The sequence below is a fragment of the Xenopus laevis genome, chromosome 5S (assembly GCF_017654675.1).
Source record: "Xenopus laevis strain J_2021 chromosome 5S, Xenopus_laevis_v10.1, whole genome shotgun sequence".
In the NCBI taxonomy this organism is placed as follows: domain Eukaryota; kingdom Metazoa; phylum Chordata; class Amphibia; order Anura; family Pipidae; genus Xenopus; species Xenopus laevis.
Window position 1 is genome coordinate 80,563,340 of NC_054380.1, and position 23,074 is coordinate 80,586,413.

A 23,074-nucleotide genomic window follows, 5' to 3' on the forward strand; every position below is an offset into this window, starting at 1 on the left:
GAATACTTATTACGTGATCCTATTCTCTAAAGGATCATTTGGGGGAAGATTTACATAGGGTCGAATATCGAGGGTTAATTAACCATAGATTTTCGATTGCCCAATGTAAATCCTTCGATTTCGAATATCGAAGTCAAAGGATTTAGCGCAAATAGTTTGATCGAACGAAAAATTCGATCCATCAATCAAACGATTTTTCCTTGACCTAAAAATTGATAGACAGCCTATGGGGACCTTCCCCATAGGCTAACATGGCACCTCGGTAGGTTTTAGGTGGCGAAGTAGGGGGTCAAAGTTTTTTTTAAAGAGACAGTACTTCGACTATCGAATGGTCGAATAGTCGCATGATTTTTAGTTTGAAACGTTCGAGTCAAAGTCAAAGTCGAAGGTCGAAGTAGCCAAAGTAAATGGGCCCCTTGGTGTTGGTCTCCTACAGTAACCATTCGCTATAATGAAGTTGTCCTCTTTCACCCATGGGTCTGATAGTGGAAGCTGGCTAGGACAATACTTTTCCCTTTCCTCTTGGGTTCCAAAGGTCCAGGCCAAAGTATATTTGTAAAGGGCATATTACAAATATAAGAATTTACATTATAAAACACTATAGAGGTAGGGGGTTATGTAATAAAATGCACTAAGTTTGCCCAGGAGCAGTATGTAGCAGTAACCCATATCAACCAATCAGCAGGAAACATTTACTGGTCACCTGTTGAAAAATAAACATCTTATTGGTTGCTATGAGTTACTGCTCTTAGGCAAACTTAGTGCCTTTTATTACATTTGGAGGGTAATGTATTACCTGCAGGGCAAAGTGCAAAAATCAGACTCAGTCTGCCATGTTTTTGAACTTTGATCCCTACTCTGTAAGTAGCAGAATTGCTGCTCTCCATTTCAATATGCAGAGAGCTACATTTGACCCAGTGAATATATTTCTGTCTCCATTTGGCAGAGCTACTGTATATTCATGAGGGGTGGTAGAGAGCAGGCACAAAATCATGTGAGCTGCTCTGTGGTTATTGTGCAAGTGAAGAGAAGGTTACTGCTATGCAAAAATTAAATACATTATTTTACTATAATTTGATAAAGTTATAATGCTTAGTTGATTGCATTAGATATTTTATGTCTCCATCCTTAAAGAAGAAAGTTCCAACAAAGTATAGAATTATGATCCTGCACCCTTCTATTTTTATGGGATGCTTTTTTCCCTAAACATCGAGCATGGCATCAATTTACAGATTTGTGCCACAATGTGGATGATATTAGTTTGGTTAAGCGCTATTTCATGCATGCAGTACACATGGTCCCTCACTGCACCAAAATGCAGCACTGCAATTATTGTATTACTATAAGAAATATTTAAAGGTTATAAAAGGGCATGGAGATGTGAAATGCAAATCTGGTTCATGTATATTTTAAATGTGTAATACAGGTATTTGTTTTTATAACCCTAGTATATTCCCATATGCACACAGCCCTCACTGAAGAGGTACATTGTTATCCTCATTGTCCTAGAGCAGTTAGCTTTGAACACTTGACTGTAGATAAGAGTACTGAAAGCAGGTTGGTTACTGCACTAAGGAAAATGTGCCCATTGTTAAAACATGAGTGCAATGTGTATAATTATTCTCTGCAGCCTTACCTTAAGTAGCCTCAGGTAACCCTGAAATTAAATTTGTATCTGTGTATAGACCTGCAATGATTTAGCACATTATTCAATATCTCTCTCAAAGCACCTACTGTATGGATATTCCTATGTATTTCTCATAAGCTTGGATGAAACATACCTTATTGTGTAACATACAAACAAATAAACACACACAACACATACATACATTAAGATCACGGTAGCAGTTTTTGATGTGTTGAACTGGTTAAAAGTAGTGATGCCTGTCAAGATTTAATAACATTTTAGCTCACGTTCATGTTGTAACAACATGTACCGTGCTCAATAACAAATATGCTTCAGCTGGTGCTGATGCAGCATTACTTTCCTGTCATCCTTACTTTGCTGAATATACAAAAAGATGATGGGAGTAGTTGTACATCTGTTGTCAAATTACTACATGTATCTGTATGCATGTGCTCGGGGTCAACTAGTAACAGTAACATTCAATTCAATTATACTGTTGTAGGGCCTTGAAATAGATTTGCGTTCTGTATGCCTATATGTTTAATAGACACATGCTCATATCTAGGGATGTGCTAATTTTTTTGCAGGATCTATAGCTACTGCAGAATTTAAGGGGCAGCTTTATCAAGGGTCGAATTGAAAATTTGAATTTGAAATTAGAATTTAACATTTTTTATGGTCAAAACTGTCAAATTAGACTAGGGAGTTTGAGGGAATTCAACATTTGATCAAATAGGAACGACCTGAAAATTCAAATCTAATTCGAATCAAGTTTGCCTCAGAAAAAAAACTTGAATGTCAGGAAGGCTATTAACAACTTCAAATGGTCCAATGGACGGACTTCTTCTATTGACCTCTACATGAATTCAGTGGGTTTTAGGTGGCGACGTATGGAATTTCCATCGTCGAGGTGTGATAAATCTCACATTAGAATTCAAATTCCAATTGGTACTTTTAAATTCAAAATTGTGCCCAAAAAACCAAGTCGAAAATTTAAATTCGAATTTACCATTTGAACCTTAGTAAATCTGCCCCTTAATATGATTAAAAAAAAAAACATATATATACATTAAATTACATATAAAAAATTTTTTATATGTAAAAATGTAAAATATGGTTAAAATGTAATTGCTTTTTCTACAATAAACTCAGAACATTTCTGGTTGTAAAAACCATAACCTACTTTAGATCTGTTCAATCATTTTGACACACCTTTCATGCATTTGTGTTTTCTCAACGACAGGGCTATACATTAATGTTGTCTAAACATATTCATTCCAATAAACTCATAGAAAAGGTCATAAGTAAGCAAAATGGATTTCTTACCCCAATATATACTGCTAAGGATTTCCTTCTGATACTTGAAATATAGCCTAAGCAGTTTATTTTGTTTGTATGTCACCTGTGACTGATGAAAGTGACATTTAAAAGAGCTGGAGACACATATTGAAGTATTAAGTATCATATTCAATAAATAAATCCAAGATATAATTTAAGTATTGTATCCAACAGACTGTGCTTATATTCTAACCCTGATAAAAACCACTACTGACATTTATAAGACACAATCCAGCATTGTGTTGTTCTTCTACATTTAGCCTTTTCTTTTAAAAGTATTTTGTCTGACTAAATAGCTACATTCCTGGCATAGGACAAAACTAGATATATTGCGTATCATAAAATGTTTGCTATGACCTTGTCTATCCTCTTATTTTACATATAAATGTGGGGTTTTTTTAAATGCTTATTGACCTTATGTAGCTGCAGGTAGCAGGCTTGAAACATATTAGCAGAGTAGTTTGCTATTTTTTTAGAGTTTAAGCCCCATATTGAGGCACATATAAAATATCTAGCTATTTAACTGACCTCCAATGGTAGTTTATGATAGTATTTCCATAGATTATCTTAAGGTGCAGAGAAGGTGGAAGAACTTCACTTCCACTTAGATTATTTGGGCCAACAACCAAGCAAGATAATCAATGCTATTTAAGAGATTTTTTTTGGATGCCAAATTTGACAATATTCAAACATTCTGCACTGAATAAATCCCAAACTTGGGATGCTTTTAGAGACCTGTGAAGAACTGAAATTATAGAATAGATAGAGAAGTCTTTCTCAAGGAAAGGGATTTGAGAGCATCTTCATGAAGGTGCAGGGGGCAATAAGTACAGAGCCATCTGCATCTGCACTCGCCAGATCTGAATGAGGCTAGGGAACACTTGGGGTGATTTATCAATGTTCAAATAGAATTATTGCCACATTTTTTTTTTGCACAAAAACTCAAAAAATTGGAGTTATATTTTCAAAAACTTGAATGTCTGGTATTTATTAAGCAAAAAAAAAAACTTGGAAAAACTCAAATGTAAAACTTCGGCATCTAAAAGCTTGTGAGTTCATGTCGAAGTCAAAAGGAGCTGTCCTAGGCAAAATTCACACCATTTTTTTTTTAAAATTTGAGATTTTCAAGGTTTTTTTAGCTATACACCTAAAGGCTTATTTATTAAAGGTTGGATTTAAGTGGTTTTAGAGGTTTTTGAAACCACAACTAAACTCACAAACTTTAAAACCACGATTGTCACTGAATTTATTCAGTTATTTATTAAGTTCCAAAAAAAAAAAAAAAAAATATTGAACAGAAAATTGATAGATCTAAATAAAAATGGAATACCATGAAAACCTCTAAAAATTTGGGTTTTTTTGGACAATTTGTAGAGAAAAAATCCAAAAACCTCCAACATTATGATTGACTTAAAATAATCCAATAGGATCAGAGCTCCTCCCATTGACTTCTACAGCACATCAACAACTTTTACTTTTAGTTTGACATGAAAATTCATGGGGTCTTCACTTTTTTAAAAAGAAAACCACAAATTTTTAATGATTTATGGAAAAATTCAAACTTCAATTGTTAGTAAATGTGTGCTGGGGTGCTAAATTCCTTACACCTAACCAAACGCATTAGTCCAAAATTCACATCCAAACAACAGTAGTTGATGCCAGGGCTTGCAAGACACTTAGGGGGTTATTTACTAAACCCAGAGGATGGAAAAGTCAGAATCAGAAAATCCGGCATCTCAGACCAGTCAAGGTTGCATATAAGTCAACGGGAGAAGTACCAATGATTTTTTGACATGCACTGGGTTTTGTGCAATAATCCAGAAAAATCGCTAAAATTAGATTTTTTTTTTCCCTCAAAGCACATTTTTGGGAAAATTTAATAACATGGGGAATAAACCCAAGCGGAGTTTGTAGCAGAAAATATTGAGATAAATTCGGACTTAAACAAAATAATCCCCTTACTTTTTCTGGAAGCACAGAAAACAGACAGAAAAATAATCAGGTTGACTAGCACGTGTAGATTGCAATGCTAAAGCTTTGTGCCATGCAGGTCACGCATTAGAAATCGTAGAAATCTGTAGTGCAGTAACATTTGATGACAGAAAAAATCACAATAATTCACTGCATCAGGCAGATTACACTGGCCCAATGATTATCAAGCTGACAGACTGCCTGTAACTCTTAACTCCTTACCTTCTGAAAACCATAGCGATCCAAAGAAAAAAGCCTACAAAAAAAAAATCTAATTGTATCTAATTAGGAATTCAGCATTTTTGTTCCTGACTGGTTTGTTCCATGCTGCATAAGGACTATATTTGCATATTTTATAGAGCTTATATAAACAATAGAACAATATTCACTGTAAACTTAAGGCAAAATGTATTTTTCCTTCAGAGAAGTAGTCAAAGCACGTTAACCATTGCTGGTTATGGATGCCTTTCATTTATGTATTCTATAGCTTGAACTGGCAAATGTCTAATATGTAGTGATGGGCGAAATGACAAAAAATTCACGAAACGTCGCCGGCGTCTCGTTTTTTACGCTGGCACCCGTTTTTTTTAACACCGGCGCCCGTTTTTTCAGAAAAAAATTGACGCCGGCGAGTTTTTTCCGCAAGCGTTTCGCGAATTTATTCGCTGGCGGCGAATCACGCAAATTTGCTGCGAATTCGCGCCTGGTGAATAAATTCGCCCATCACTAATCATATGTCAAACATTTTATTTCAAACAAATGAATACCCTTCACCTAGGTCCTTAATTCCAGCTATTTCTACCAAGTATTTTTTGTGTTATATTATATTGTTTGTGATATATATTGTACACACTGTAAACTTTAAATAGACAAGTTGGTTCAAAATGAATTTTGCAGTTGGTGTATAATCAGTCAGATTCCCACCCAAAACACTAATGTAAATATAAATTCCATTTTATGCTTTTACAACATAGTTTCAAAAGCATTGCACAGAATTTGACAATGCTTTTTTAGATGCTTTGGGATAAATAAAATAAAGTAGACAAAATCCAGAATCATATTCAGCTTGGATCAAGTACATTGTGGGTCAGCACACTCTGTCCTGATAATGGTTTTAAATGCATTGTCCTACTCCCATAATGAGTATAAGTATATACATTACAACTCCTCCTTTCCTCATGTGAAAAATTTTGAATTACATCAATGAGAATATTTTTTTGTATAGCATATCTCCCCGTGTGAAGAAAGAAAATAGTCTCATACAATAATGCAATAAAGAAAGACCCATATCAGATATGCTTGTAATTATATAGGAAATTCCATTTTGAAGGCAATAAAGGGGGCCCAGCAAATAGAAATGCCTGCAAACAGGCTCTTAATGAAAAATAAGGTCGTTATTCTAGTAATCCAAAGATTTGTTTCTTGTCTTTGGCAAAAACATGCCATATTGAGATTGTTTGCTATTTTTTGGCAGGGGGTGGGAAGGTATTTAGACTTGCATCATGCTTCAACAGAAAAAGTGTGCGTGAGGAACTGGAGCATGGTGAGATTTTATGAAGTTGTATAGCATTGTTGTTAACGCTGAATTTCTTTAGTCATTTATCACATCAGAGTTAGCATAACTATTTCCTTAACTACAGTATACATAATTAACTGTTTTTTGCAAATGTTTCATTTATGAATGTTACAATAAATGTCACTTAAAAGGAAAGCGGCACAGTGATTTTTGCAAAGGGGCATTTGGGAAGACACAATCTGCTAGTCACTAGCATTGAAACCCTATTGTATACAATATATATAGTGTGCAGGTTAAAACATTAAAGTGCTGAGAATATTTTATAAAGAACCCAGTTATACTGTGCAATATACATCATACAGAAAAAAAAAAGAGATTCTTAAGGGGAAATTACTGTTAGCCTTTTTTTGATAGTGCCCACATATCCTGCAACTGTTGTTTAATGTTTAATCATTACCATCAGTCCCTGTCCCAGTAAAACTTCCCTATGTCCCTCTCTTGGACACAAGAAAACAAATTCTCTAGGATTGCTTTCATCAGTTACCATTAACCTGCCACTATGTTTTTAGATTAAGAGTGGAATCCAGAAGAAACCCACACAAGCAGTCCAACTGAATAAGCACATAACACAAATAATCCAAGATTTGATCACTTTTTCAGGTATCCTTTTACAGCTACAACATGTTGAAAGCAATTATTTGCAATACAAAAGCAAGTGTGTATTTATAGGGCTGTGCCTTTTCAAATACCTTTGCAAAAAAGCATGAGTTTTGTCTCATATCAAATACAACTTATTATAAAACAAATGAAATATATGAGAAATTGTTATAGTTGGTGGGACTGAAGTACCATGAAAAAATCCAATGAGAAGGAAATTGCACAGCCAATAAAAAGAGGAGGTCAAAAGTCGGCAAGTGGTAAATAGAAAAGTTCTATTTACCACTTGCTGACTTTTGCTCTCCTCTCATTAGATTAGGGGTCTATTAATTAAAAGTCGAGTTTCTGTTGAGTAGTTTTTTTGTTGAAAAAAACCTTGAATTTTTAGAGATTAACTAAACCCCAAAGGATCAAAAAATCTGAAAATATTCCAGCTAAAACCTGATGATTTTTGCACTTGCGATTTTTGGGGTGTTTGACGCTGGTTTTCACTCAAAAACTCAACTAATTTTAGTTTTTTTGGGCATCAAACTCAACAAATTTGAGTCATGATACAATTCGAAAAAGTTGTATGATTTGATCTGACACTTGCTTTTTTTTTACTTTTTTTTCGGCCCGAATATACTGACCTGAATTATTAGTAAATTAGCCTAATTCGTGGATGGGAGTTACGTAGGTCAAGTTTGTTTTATTCAAATTATGGGAAAAAGTCGAGTTTAAGTAAATATCCCCCCTAATATGGTATACACTCACAAAAACATAGACACGCTCACAACTTAAGCTGGCCCTACACCTTAACATCTGCTTGTTTGGCTAGGTGATACTCTTATAGTTACATAGTTACATAGTTTTATTGGGTTGAAAAAAGACCATCAAGTTCAACCCCTTTAAATGAAACCCAACATTGATACATACACACAAACTGACCCCTCCATACACTCACATAAACTATGTATACTCATACAATAACTATAGATTTTAGTATCACAATCACCTTGGATATTATGCTTGTCCAAGAAATCATCCAAGCCACTCTTAAAGGCATTAACAACATAATCCAGCAGTAAATTCCACAACCTCACTGTCCTCACTGTGAAGAGCCACCTTCACTGCTTCAAATTAAAGTTATTTTCCCTCTAGTCTAAAGGGATGACCTCTGGTGCGGTGATGCTCTTCCCCATGTCTCTTAATGGTGGGGGAGGAATTTCACCCTGTATAATATGATTGGAGGTAAGATGCTAGGACTACCATGTTGGGGTTAATTTGATGTGGTATGGTGGCTTGCCAATTTTATGATCATAAACTCTTTTGAATGTTACCGCTTATGTGTGCAATGCCATTCCCAAATTCTTTTGGAAAGAATCTCCCCTCTCTCAAGATTAAACTTAAAGGCTACCTCTTGAGGCACTAACATAATATCTGGTTCAGTTCTGGCACTTATACTGCAGTGACAGTGACATCCATTGTAATCTGCTGTATTTATATCCCCCTATTTATTTGTAAGATACCCACCCACTTAGATTGTAAGCTCTACAAGCTAGGGGACCTCTTACCTTGTCTTAGCACTAAGCACTTAATTGAATGTAACTGTACAGATGACACAAAACTATCCAGCCCAATTAATTCCATCCAGGATGTGGCATCCTTGCAACACAATCTTGACAAACTGGCAATCTGGGCATCTAAGTGGCAAATGAGATTCAATGTTGATAAATGTAAAGTCATGCACCTGGAATGTAAAAATATCCAAGCCACTTATACCCTTAATGGGACTGCACTAGGCAAATCCATTATAGAAAAGGACCTTGGAGTCCTTGTAGATGATAAACTTGGCTGTAGGAAGCAATGCCAGTCAGCAGCATCAAGGGCAAATAAGGTCTTGATCTGTATTAAAAGGGGCATAGAGTCACGGGAGGAGGGGGTCATTCTTCCACTGTAAGGCCCCATCTAGAATATGCCGTTCAGTTTTGGTCTCCATCACTCAAACAGGACATTATTGTATTAGAGAGGGTACAGAGAAGGGCAACTAAGCTGGTGAAAGGTATGGAAAATCTTAGCTATGAGGAAAGACTGGCCAAATTGGAGATGTTCACGCTGGAGAAGAGGCGCTTAAGGGGTGATATGATAACTATGTATAAATATATAAGGGGATCATATAATAATCTCTCTAATGCTTTATTTACCAGTAGGTCTTTCCAGCTGATACAAGGTCACCCATTCTGTTTAGAAGAAAAGAGGTTCCGCCTAAATATTCGGAAGGGGTTTTTTACAGTGAGAGCTGTGAAGATACGGAATTCTCTCCCTGAATCAGTTGTACAGGCTGATACATTAGATAGCTTTAAGAAGGGGTTGGATGGCTTTTTAGCAAGTGAGGGAATACAGGGTTATGGAAGATAGCTCATAGTACAAGTTGATCCAGGTACTAGTCTGACTGCCATTTTGGAGTCAGGAAGGAATTTTTTCCCCCTCTAAGGCAAATTGGTGAGGCTTCAGATGGGTTTTTTGCCTTCCACTGGATCAACTGGCAGGCAGATATAAAAAAAAAAAAGAAAAACAAAAAGGTTGAACTTGATGGACGTGTGTCTTTTTTCAACCTTACTTACTATGTTACTATGTTACTTTGTATTTATTTGTTATTTTATTGACCCCTGTTTGTTCTATTAATACCACTTTACAAATAAAAAATATACACTCATACATAAAGACATACCAGTAAAAGAAGTCGTGATATGGTTTATTGCATATTGCTAAATAAAAATATAGAGAAACGGATTTATGAGCACTAAATTGTGAGGATTCGGGTCTGCGTTCTTGCCGGCGCAGGCGCGTTAGTGCGCGTCGGCGCGTGATGCTGGGCGCTGGCGACGGTCGCGGGCGCGGAGGCGCCGGCGACGGTCGCCGACGCAAAGACGCGGACGCAAGCGCCTGAGACGGACGTGACGTCAGCACGGCGACGCCGGCGGAATGACGCCAGTTGGCGCCAAATTGACATTATTTAAACCTGGTTCTGATTGAGATGCATTGCCTGGTTATTAGGTTATCTAACTGAAACCCTAGCATCTCTTCTCTTGTGATTTCCTGTTGTTGACCTTCGCCTGTTCCCGGATTACGATTTCTGCTGCCTGTCTCGACCCTTCGGCCTGTCTCTCCGTTTACGAACCTTGCTACCTGCCTTTTGACCTCGGACCTCCTGACCATGACTCTGCCTAATCCTCTTGTACCTTTGCTAATCGTCTCATTGGCTACTCTCCACAACCCTGCTCCCTGTTCCACTCCAGGTGGGTAGCGGTTGTGTGAGGCGCTTGTGGGTTCACTATCTACGGCTCAAGCTCCTTCTACGACTGGATTATACTGGTAAGCTTGACACTAAATTGTGGAGAAACAAGTGGAGTTGCCAATAGGCTCAGAGAGGGAAATTAAAAACAAGTATAGATCCCAGTCTTTAAAGCATGAACTTTTCAGCACTTATACTAACAGAATACAATTAAAAGAAAGTGCAAGTATGTAAGGTACAGATCCTTCCAACAATCGAAAAACTATATTGTGATTCATCTGAAGGAGAACAGATTTTAAAACCGGCAAAGGGAGCGAACTGCAGAGTCTCTGGACTTTATTTACGCAACAGATATTTTCTAAGCATAACAATATGATCGTTTCATATCTTGACACATTATTAAGTGATAATTTGATAGAAAAGTATGAGTGTTTTTTTGTGACCTGAAATTCCTAGTGAAAGATAAAAATACACTTTGCTATTTAAGGCTTGGACAAGTTGACACATTGGAAACTTTTAGATCAAGGACTGTGATTTTAGTTGTTACATTCAAATGCCACAAAACCTGTGCCCCTGTAAAGGTAAGTGATTTATTGCAGTTTATTTTGTTACATCTTCACTGTGATAACAGTATACACTTGTGAATGATTACCATTTTCTATGCATACAATTCATCTTCATGGATCAAACCATTTGTCTTTGAGAGAAAAAATGATGAGCAATAATATTTATATATATATATATAAAGTAAAGGTATCCGACTGCAGAGATGACTGCAAGTATTTCAAATAGCAGGGCTATTTTAATATATTTTTCAAATAGGAGGACTATTTTAATGCTCTGTAAAAAATGGTGCTATGGCAACCTTGGAAAATATGAAGTATAGACAATAAACATCTAAGCACTCGGAATACGCAGAAGGTTCACTGATTATGTACAGTCAGATGGAAGCAGCGCACTACACGGAGGCTGTTAACAAAGATGCTTCTGCCAGATAATGGGGCTGAGCTGTACACTGGGTTTCTCTGCAAGGTTTTGCCTATTAAGGACTAATAATAGAACACAATGCACTCAATGTAGTTCATACCAAAGGAAGGGAACATAAAGTAGCAAGCAGAAGTCTTTCATTTACTGTCATCCATTTCACCCATTTTGTTCCACAGTAATCTTTTACAATTGGAAAGCATACTTCTATTGTGTTAATAATGAGGTACAGTTACCATTTTCTGTTAATAAATATTCTAAATATTAAAGCTGTGTTTGTTGCAAGCAGCAGATATTTTCAAATTCAATTTAATATAGAGTACTAAATATATATAAATAAATCATAGAGTATAGATTGACTCATCTGTCTGTTTCTACCTATTTCAAATGCAAACCATGGTATGGAGCTTTCTGCTGAGAAGAAATAATGCCATGATATATATATATAGAGAGAGAGAGAGAGAGAGAGAGAGAGAGAGAGAGAGAGAGAGGAGAGAGAGAGAGAGAGAGAGAGAGAGAGAGAGAGAGAGAGAGAGAGAGAGAGAGAGAGAGAGAGAGAGAGAGAGAGAGAGAGAGAGAGAGAGAGAGAGAGAGAGAGAGAGAGAGAGAGAGAGAGAGAGAGAAGAGAGAGAGAGAGAGAGAGAGAGGAGAGAGAGAGAGAGAGAGAGAGAGAGAGAGAGAGAGAGAGAGAGAGAGAGAGAGAGAGAGAGAGAGAGAGAGAGAGAGAGATGCACTCGCATTTGTATAGACCTATCTTCTCTGCCCCCTATCTTGTCTCATAGTTCTCCATAAACAGATTTGCAAAAGAAGGGGCCCCATTAGACCCCATCGCGGTCCCTGCTATCTGCAGATAGTATGTGTCTCCAAACATGAAATAATTGTGTGACAAGATCCAATCCAATAGGGTGACCAAGAATTTAGTTGGTGGATTTCCTCTGTGTTTATTGGAGAGGGCTTCCCTGCAAATCTCAACCCCATCCTTATGTGGAATTACTGTGTAGAGGCTTGACACGTCCATTGTAGCCAATATGCACTGACTGGAGATGGTCATATTCTTCAACATTGCAAGCAGATGTTTAGTGTCCCTAACACATGATTCCATCTGCTGTACCAGATGTTGTAAGAAGTAATCAATGAACTTCACATCAGGTTGGAAAATAGACCCTATGGCTGAAATAATTGGGCGACCCGGGGGAGCAGTGGTTGATTTGTGAATTTTCGGTAATGTGTATATAAATGGTTTTTTTTCGGAAACCTAGTGGTCAGAAAATGGTTACTGCTTTCAACAATCCATCCTGCCGTTGTCGCCATTTTTATCAGGGAGTCAAGTTGGTTTTTGAACTCGAAAGTTGGATCTTTCGTTAACTTCTGGTATGTATTAGAATCCGCTAGCTGTTTTAATACTTCTTCCACATAATAAGTTTTATCCAACAAGACCACTGCTCCTCCCTTATCTGCTTGTCGAATGATTAGTTCTTTGTCAGCTTGTGAGGGGTAAGTACTCCATATGCACAGTACTTTAGAGAAAACACACAATGAGATGTTGCTTTGGAAATTGGTTTTAATATTTCTCACTGTTCACCATACCTTCACTGTGTGCACCTATATAACACTAAGTATTAATAGCTTTTTAATAATATAGTCCAATTAGCACTGTGGACACTTACTGATGACGTCACATCCACAATTTTGGCGTCATCTTTACATGTATAAATCTGGCACTTGTGTTGCATGCTTTTCACTTCCTGAAGACGGCCCGAGTCTGTGTGCCAAAACATTGAAATAAACTTTCCGCTGATTTCACTATTTCAAGACCTTGGAGTGCGGTTTGATTTTTGGAATATATATATATATATATAAATATATATATATATATATATATATATATATATATATATATATATATATATATATATATATATAATATATATATATATATATATATATATATATATATATATATATATATATATATATATATATATAAAAAAATATATATATATATATATATATAAATATATATATATATATATATATATATATATATATATATATATATATATATATATATATATATATATATATACAGAACCCCAAAGGATCCGCACTCTCAGGTCTTATGCGTAAAAAAAGTTTTTTATTGCAAAGCTTACAGCCTAACGTTTCGGCCTCCTCCGAGGCCTTTATCAAAGTGTGATTTTAAGGGTTACTGTTACCCTTAAAATCATTGTAGCAGGGTACAAAAAGTAATTCTAACCAGAAATATAGATATGGGCTACATTGTGTTTTGTTTTTAACTGGTTTTAACTTTATTTATGAGCTGTTGGGCCAAATGAATTACAGGAGTGATAATATATTAATACATTATTGGTTTAATGAGTATATAATGGGATTTCACACACGAATATTTATTATCTCGTTATGTTAATCATGATATGACATCATCTTGATAGTTTCCCGCCATTTTATGTATATAATGCTTCCCTGTATGTGACCAATACACTTTGATAAAGGCCTCGGAGGAGGCCGAAACGTTAGGCTGTAAGCTTTGCAATAAAAAACTTTTTTTACGCATAAGACCTGAGAGTGCGGATCCTTTGGGGTTCTGTGGATAACAATTTTGATACTGCACCCAGGCATATGAACTTTTTATTCGAGAGTGCTGGCTTTCTATGGAGCTATATATATATATATATATATATATATATATATATATATATTGTTGTGGCTAATAGTCTCCTTCGTACACTGACCAGTTTTATTTCTGACTAATGACTGTGACATTCTGCAAGTGTTTCACTGGCTACTATTGGCAGGCTACTAGTGTGGGCTTAAAGGTAATTGAGACATGCAGTACACATCTTTTTTTTCTCAAAAAGAAAAGATGTGTATATCCTGAAGGTAAATATATAGATAACTGAAGAAAAGGGGATTATTTTGAAAGAGCTTTTTTATGTAAAAGTAATGTTGTTTCTTTATCTCTGATAATTGTGCCTTTAAAGTAAAAAAATGCATTTATAATGGCTGCCCAAAGAAAGAAGCAGCAAAAGGAACAGCTTGTTACAGTGATCTAGGTCATACAGGATAAAATAGATGCTATAATGTTTCCTGTTTAGACTACTGTAATTTCCTATTAATCAACATATTTACTTTCCATTTTTCTCCCTCTACAGTCTATTCTTATTTTATTAGCTACTATTATTTCAGCATCTCTTACGTCTGTGAAAGCCATACTTAATCACAATCTTTGTATCAACAATTCTTCTTTTTTCCTACAAAGCAGTTCACTCAGCAGCACCTCAATGCTCATCATCCATTATCTATGGACATTCCCTAAATCCTCCCAAAACTTTATAAAGGATTTTTTTAATCCATTCGTGAGGTGAGCTTTTCCATACTGTACCTCTAGAATGACATTTCTTTGTCTGGCCATTTTTACCAGCCACAACTGAAATTTTCACTTTTGTTAGTCCCTAAACCTCTAACAATTTTCACCTATTTTATTCCAAAAGTCTTTCTTTATTCATCTAGAAAGTGGCCTCACTAATATACTATTCTAGTATTATATCAGTGTAGCAGTCTCTCAGAACTTTCAAAAGGGTTGCATTAAACCTTTACTGAAGACTTTTCCATACCTAATTTCACCCACTATTTTATTCCAAAAGTCTTTCTTTATCCATGTATAAAGTGACCTCACTAATATACAATTCCAATATCAACAAGAAATGGTTATGCTTATTTTTCTGAGCAACTGCATACATTGTGAATCTCACATAAGCACACACATAAATACAAAATGAGGAAACATGCATGAATAAATTGAACCGTATGGTGTAAAAATGGGTTTTGTAAGCAACACATTATTTAGACACCAGTAGACTTCAAAGAGTGAAATTAACTCCCTAATAAAAGCATGGTATCAAAAAAGAGACCAGCTTACATATTGCTTTTTTGAAGTTCTGTACAGTGGTCCATGTGATACAAGATGTGAAATGCATGTTGATGCATTTTAAAAAATGCAAATGGAAATTGCCAGTGGCCTGTAAATTGAACTTCCAAAAGAAAATGTTAAATAGTTAAATCCCACTAAAAAATGTGAAATATTCAGAATGTTCAACATTCCATATTATGCTATAGAATTGTCATTTGTACAAGGGTAGTTTTTGCAAGGGTACATTTTTGGGAAAAATGTTGCTGAGGATATCTGGGTACAAAGGATGAACATCCCACTGACAATGCTGCATACTACTGTATGTGTGGAATGGCATTCTAGCACATCCTTTTGATAGGCCAGTTTTCGCTCAGGCGAATGTTCTTACTCTGCAAATTCACTAAAGTGCAAATTTTCCATTACATTACCCCTTTTGCCAGAGTTTCCTTTGCGAGGTTATACCTGGCAAACTGATAAGATGAAGCTACATCCTCCTCAATCTTATGTCAGTGACATCATATTTTGTATGATAAAAAGTTATAAAAAAGAAAAAAAAAACTCTGGAGATTTTTTCATATTTTGAAGCAGGATTGTGTTAAAAAATTGCAATTGTTACGTATTTTCGTTTTAATATTGTTTTAACCATTTGAGGGGCATGCCACATTTGTTTTAGAGTGGGCTCATTTCTAGGATAAAAGAGGATCTCTTTCGTCTTTATATTGCTTCCTTGGACATTTTTAATAATAAGTGGCCACCTTAAGCATTTGCACAAACATCACTAATAAAGACATATATATGACCTATATGTACCCACCCTATTCAAATTGACCTAAGCGTAAGTGTGTTAATGAAGTTTCAGTGGGCAGAAATCAACATTAGTGAAAGTTCGCTATGAAATGCTCACGCTGACAAATGTAAGCTAGCGAAACTTCACCAGGGTTCGGCTGCTGAGACATAACTTTGCATTTTAATGATTTAGCATATGTGCTGTGAATTAACATCTGACGAAGTGGCACAAAATGTGGAGAAGCCTTCCGAGGAGAAAATTTGCCTTTTAGTGAATTTGCCCCTAGGAATAATACAAATCCTTGCACCATATCATTGTTTATTAATTTCTGACCTGGAAAGGAAATTGGGGATTGGTAACTTACAGTATTTTTGTACTGTGGCTGCCTCTGTTCTTGTTTTAATATATATATATATATATATATATATATATATATATATATATATATATATATATATATATATATATATATATACAATGTTTTTTTTAGCTAATATAACTGAAAACATACAGCAGCAAGGCATTGTAATATTGGATGCATTTGTAACATTCTCTATCAACAGCAGGTGGCAACCTTTGAAAACAAGATTGCATCTGCCTGCTTTTTTATTTTTTTTCTCTTTGTTTTCAATGCGGATATTGAAAACTAAACTGAAATAACAATACTTCTTTTGTGTTCTGCCTTTAGTACCATAGTACGGTTAAAACAGGCAAAAATTATATTCATTATCACTAGGTTAAAAAGAGCTTTTTTTTATATCCGATCAGTATTTGTTTTTTCCATGCTTTGGGAATCGCATGAACATTATAAGATATTACAGATCTTTTGATATGCAAATTCTGCTAGAAACTGCAATAGAAAGAAATACAAACCATGAATTTATAATGCTGCAATGTATTACTCTTTATTTATTTTTCCAAAGACATGAAAGGCAGCAGTCTTTAGATTTCATCTCACAAAAATAATAACTGGATTTGCAAATGATCGTGGTCTCTGACAAAACTTGCCATTATAGCCTGTCAATTCAAAGAAATAGTTTTAAATAAATAAAAATTCTTATGCTGATGGTATTTATGACTTGGCTGACACGTTTATGTGTTAAGAATTCCTGAAACTAATGAGTGGTTGCTTATAGAATATGTAAAAGGACAAGTTCTAATAAACAAATATGTTCAAAATTAACACAATTTGCATCTTCGCCTGAATCAAAAGACTTGTACATTTGAATAGTACGTGACCTTACTTAGAATCATATATACCTGGTGATGTGTAGAGCAATATTTTATTAACCTGTTTTAAAAAATAATTTTATCTGGCACATTTTACACTTACTAGGACATCTCTGCTCACTGCATCTTCTAACCTCTTCCCCAGATCCTTCACATTGGTGACCAGTGATTGAAGCACCTTGGCAACTTCGTGTTCGTTTCTCCCATCCTCCATCGCATGACCTAGAACAGCCACTCCAATGTGCCCATGGATTCCACTGACCATTAGCTGTGTATATAAGATTACATGGGAGAAATGTTACTTAGATGTTTAATCCAAAGTATTGGGGCACTCTTCAAGATAATGTTAAAGAATGCTGTAATGCCTGAAGACAAATGTGCTTAAATATTTACACTTCTTGCAAAAACAAAAAATAAATTGAATGTAAAGTTTCTCCTTTTCAGTAGGCATACAGTATATTATGAAACCATTTGCAAAGTGTGAATTATTTCTTTAGTCAATATAGTGTAAACAAGTACACATTTTGATTAAACTAAGGCTATGGTTCACCTACCAACCTAACTGCTTTATAAGAACCTCAACAACACAACTGTATTCAGAAACAAGTACTTTAAACCAACAATGCACAGCTCAATACAGTACAGCAAGAAGAATAGAGTTGTCTTGTTCTTCTTGAGATCATTTGGTATCCCAGTGAATCCCAATAGTTCAAGCTTTGGGCATTCTTAGTTCTGTCAATCACATGATCGCACATGATATAAAGCATAGGTGAGAGGTATAATTCTAAATAAAGAAAAGGTAAATGCCTTATCCTGTTTAACAACTGGGAAAACTCAATCTTACTGATGGACCTTTTGATCTGAAATTGCTTTTCTGGTGAATAGAGTTCCTGTGCTCAATACTACTAGTTTACTATTTTTTCAGAAAACAATGAGTGGTAGTTTAGAGAAAACTATCTGAAACATTTTTGTATGACCCGCATTTTAGAAGTACTGGAACAAACAAAGCACTTATAAAAATGGCTCATTTCTAATGCTGCTCTCTATGATGCCTCACTGATGATGATGGAAGTAAATTTCTGTCGCCAATATTCATTTTTCCTTGTATACTTACAATAATGTTTGTATTGCAGAGATTGAAACAGAATAATATTTTCACAGCAGACAAAATGTAGTTTAGTCAAATTATAATCACTTACACTTCACACAATCTTGATTTTAAAAATGTTTAAATAAATGCATCATGGGTTGCCTAAAATGGTTAATTTTAATTTAATTATAAAAGTTAGTTTACTAATAGAGACAAAGTGAAAAAAAAATCATGTTTTTTTCCTACCATGCATTGTTTCCATCTGAATCCCAAAGTAATTGCACCTACACAAAATGTTGTTCAGTGTGCACTAATTGATTTATAGTGCATTGGTATTTACAACAAAATGTGCATGTCAAGGGTCATTATTTCTGTAACTGTATTTTTTAAGAAGCATCTAAGACTTTCTTGACAAACTTTTACTAACTTCACTATCTAATGTGTCTCTGCCAGTACAACTGCTTCAGGAAAGGAATAACAAAAATGATCAGCTTACAATGTCAATACCACACACTTTAAGGTAAAACCTACTTGATTCTGGTCTTCATGTATTCTGGAACAAAATACTAAGGCATTATATAACCTTCATTTATGTTTTTATGCAATCTGACCATATCCCTAACCTGTTTTCCAGTGAACCTCAACTTGGTCAGTCAATCTTATAAATAAGTAAATTAAATATGTCATATTCTTCTCTTCCTTTTAATTCTTTTCATTCGCTGATTCAGTATTGCACCTTTTGGGTACTGGAGACCAAAACTGCACTATGTAGTCCAGATGGGAAACAATTACCTTTTTATATGAAACTAAATAGGAAGCAGACCCTGAAGTTGCAGGGGGTGGGGGTGCCAGGAGGGCAGAGGTTTATACAGAGGGGCCAGTAAAGTTTCAATATGTTTTTGTGGAATAGGTCAATTCACCAATATTTTGGTATACTAAATAGAATTTGCGTGTAAAATGGATATATGGGCGGCAGCATGCCATTATTAACAGCTACCTTTCGCTACCATCGAGCTATTTAAGGCAGCAATTTGCCAATTGGGAGGGCTACGCTGTGGGTGAAGGGGTTGGCTGGCAAGGGGCTACTCCAGGGGTAACTTCAATGCTTGGTTCTGAGCCTGCTAACTGGGAGGGTTGCGCTTTGGGTGAAGGGGTTGGCTTACAATGGACTTTTAAATGGGGCTACTTTTAGTTGAGATGGAAGCTCAAGGTTTTATAAACCTGCTGTTCTAACAATTAATAGCACCCCTATCCACACCATTATTGGGTACAGAGTATGTGCTAACCAAGTGAGCAATATACACAACCCTACCAACCCAGGATCCACTGACCCCCTGGGGTAAGTGTTGTTAGGTGGATATTTTGTGTTATATAATATTGGATGTTTTCCACCGCACTAACTACCCCTATACCTGCGACTGACAAGTGTTAAAACTGTTATTTTTGGGGGATCCCCTTCAATACATATTGATTACCTATCTGTACCACCAGCCCACTGCCCCAAGTTAATCCGTCTCACTGGTCCTGACTGTGTTTTACTTATCACTGGACTATTTCATTTCATATATTAGCAATAAAAGTTAAGTTTTAAGTATGTATAAACATGAGTTTGTGGACACGTTTTGATGGGAGGGTGCAAATATATGGGTCAGTTCTTTTTTCTTTTCTTGTAAATAGAATTTGCGCCCAATTACACAAGTGTGTGAATCTGTGCCACTTTTAATAGAATACTGTCTTGGTGTTTGCTGCTAAAGATTAGCCTTGCTTGCTACCATTGTTTTTTTCATTCATTGTCCAAAACAGATACATTGATTTCAATGCCCTGATTACCATATTAAATAAACTGAATCATGTGTTTCACCAGTGTCAAACTTTATACTTTGTACACTACATAAAGTTTGACACGATCTGTCCATTATAAAACCATGCTGATTACAACATATAATGCCAGTCGTCAGGTCATAATCTCACATATGAACCTTTCAGAAACCTAGTCCACTACAGATTTGAAACTTTTGGTATAGTGGTTGCAAGTGAAAAGTTCTTACAAAAATACATGTACACTATCCATGCAGTATAAAATCATGTAAGACATTCTTAAATATAACCAGCTTTACTTGATACCAAACCCTGCACACTGTTGTTTGTAAATCTTTCATCATAATTGTGGGTACAGTTTTAGTGATCAGAACTAATGGCACTGTTTTCATGTAGTTCGCCAGTTAACTAAGTCACTGCATGTTCTGGTCCCAGATTTTCTCATAATAAAATATTATACACAGCAGTCTATGAAGCCCATGGGCAGGCAATGGGTATAGAAATACCATGAGGGAGCACATATGGTCGACCAACCTGTAGCCAGCAGTCCTACAGTACAGGGAAAAATATTACTGAATGGGAGCATTTCACTAAAAACATAAGCAGAGATAGAAGATATAATGAGCAGCTAAGCTTTACCATCTATACAGGAAGATGCACAGAGAAGCATTAACTCTGGCTTATCTTGTTCCTTTATTTAAAGAAAAATCATTTATACTCACATAGTTTTACAGACACAATCACAATAAGTAATGTTCATTGCTTACATTGTTAGGGCTTTACAAGGGTATGCACTTATTTTAGGCTCTCATGCTGAAATTGTTTTTTTATAAATGTGATGCATAATGGTCAGAAAAGATCCAATATCTTATTTATAGCTCATATCTTCTTTCGTTGGAACTACAGATCTGTTATAGGGCTCTATTTTCTGCACTGAATTACATAAACGACCCTTAAAAAGTATTTCTTTTAAAATGAATGTGAAAAGTAACAACAATGTATTGCTAACAGAGGAAACAGCAAAAACAAAATTACTATGTTTGCAGGTCTATGGATAGAGCAGGAGCATAGAGAATATACACATAGATTATGCTGCAGGTGTACAGAAGCACCATAAAATGGTATAGCGTAGACATGCAACCACTGATGCCACAAGAGTAAAAGGAGCGTATACACAACAGAGAAATAAAGTGAGTTATTAAAGACTGATGGTTGTACAGGAGGACAGTTATGAGGAAACCATCTGTCTCTCTTTCCTTCAAATACTGTTACACTGTTACACATATCCTAAACATCTTTGCTGCCTGGAGCAATGTAATAACACTAGGACACGTTATTTTCTTATCATCCACATACAGATATGTTATGATATGTTATATAAATATATACCTTTAGTAAAACATTCCTGGCAGGCATTCAACGTGTATTTGTAAGTGATTTCTAAAGAAGAAAGTGGTGAGTCGTTCAAGTTAAACAGCGGAGGGGGAAACTAAGAACAGACTGGAACAAGGCAGTGTGAGCAAAGTTCTGTATAGACTGAACCAGGAGTGTAGAACAGGAAACATTGGAGAAGGATGCAACAATAAAACTTGCAAGACAACACAAGTCAGGCCGCTAGGTTATTACAAGGTTGCCCTTCACACACTAGGCAAGGCAAGGCAAAAGTAGCCAGAGTTAGGCACAGACTAGAAAAGAAGAACACAAACTATGAAGGAGTGGCAAGTGTTGGGGACTCATCCTCAGTGATTTGTCAGGAGTTGAGGGCAGGGAAGAGTTTATATAATGAGGTCTCATCTGTGACTAGTTGACCCTAATTTACCTATTTAGCTGCTGGGATTTAAAACGTCCATCAGGGAAGGCAGACAATTCACCAGAAAGCTCTCAGCTGGTCCAGTGGTAAGGGAATAGAAAACAAAAACTAGGAGGTCCAAAAATAGTAGAGGTCGCTCTACTGCAAAGTTTATCTTTCACACAGCAACCCTTATTTTCAACATAATATCACCATGTTTTTTCCCAACAATGTAGCCAAAATTCCAGAGAAATTGTGTCTTTGCTCCAAGTTGTTTTAACCACCATTATCCTTAAAAAAATGAATTCTATTGCAGGTGCTAGGTTTTGCAAATTGGGTGCAATTTTAGGCCCCAATTTTCATCATGTGCATCCAGCACGTGCATTAAAAAACAGTCATTGGCAGTCTGATTCTCTGGACACAAGCCTGTTGCCTATTGATGAAACCTGCTATGGGAACCCTGGAATTGCTGTTAAGTCTAGAGTGTCAGTTGCTCCAGATTTCCCTAGCATCAATGGGTGCACATCATTCAACAGAAGCTGCAGGACAAATACATTGATGAATAGTGCAACTATGTACAAGGCAAGGAGCATATGTGTACATTAGTATGCATTTGCATATAAGTGTATGGGAGAAGTCCCAAAAATATTTTGATCTGCACTGGGTTTCGTGCAATAATATGAAGATTTAGTAGTTTTTGGGCAAAAATCCAAAAAAAACTGAGTTTGCGGGTGGAAAATCCAAAAAATTCGCACAATTAATTTTTCCCGCGACCAAAATTTTCAGGAAAAGTTTAGATAAATTCGGACTTTGATAAATGGGCCTCAATATTTCCGAACTTACAGAATTTTAAACTTACTTCTGGTTACATTAGTGTCCAAAGCAGTGGGAGCAAGTCTCTGGTGAATACTAACACAACCCACTGTGGGAACCTGGCAATTACCACAACGGCCACAGTGGTTGTAGCTTCAGTGTAATTGATTCCCCAGTGTAAAAAGGTGCACGATTTAGTAGAAAAGGCAGGTCCTTGAAGTTGAAAATTATGTTTTCAGTATTTTTTTT

General features: G+C 35.8%; 1 protein-coding gene across 4 annotated transcripts in view; it reads right to left on the reverse strand.

Annotated features, from left to right (window-relative positions):
* LOC108718003 (adhesion G protein-coupled receptor B3) overlaps positions 1 to 23,074 on the reverse strand; it is a 521,962-nt gene that overhangs the window by 267,108 nt on the left and 231,780 nt on the right. For all 4 annotated transcript variants that reach the window (XM_041564704.1, XM_041564703.1, XM_041564701.1 and 1 more), the window contains exon 7: positions 17,419 to 17,583. In XM_041564704.1, the coding sequence (XP_041420638.1) occupies positions 17,419 to 17,583 (165 nt within the window). The remainder of the gene's footprint in view (positions 1 to 17,418; positions 17,584 to 23,074) is intronic.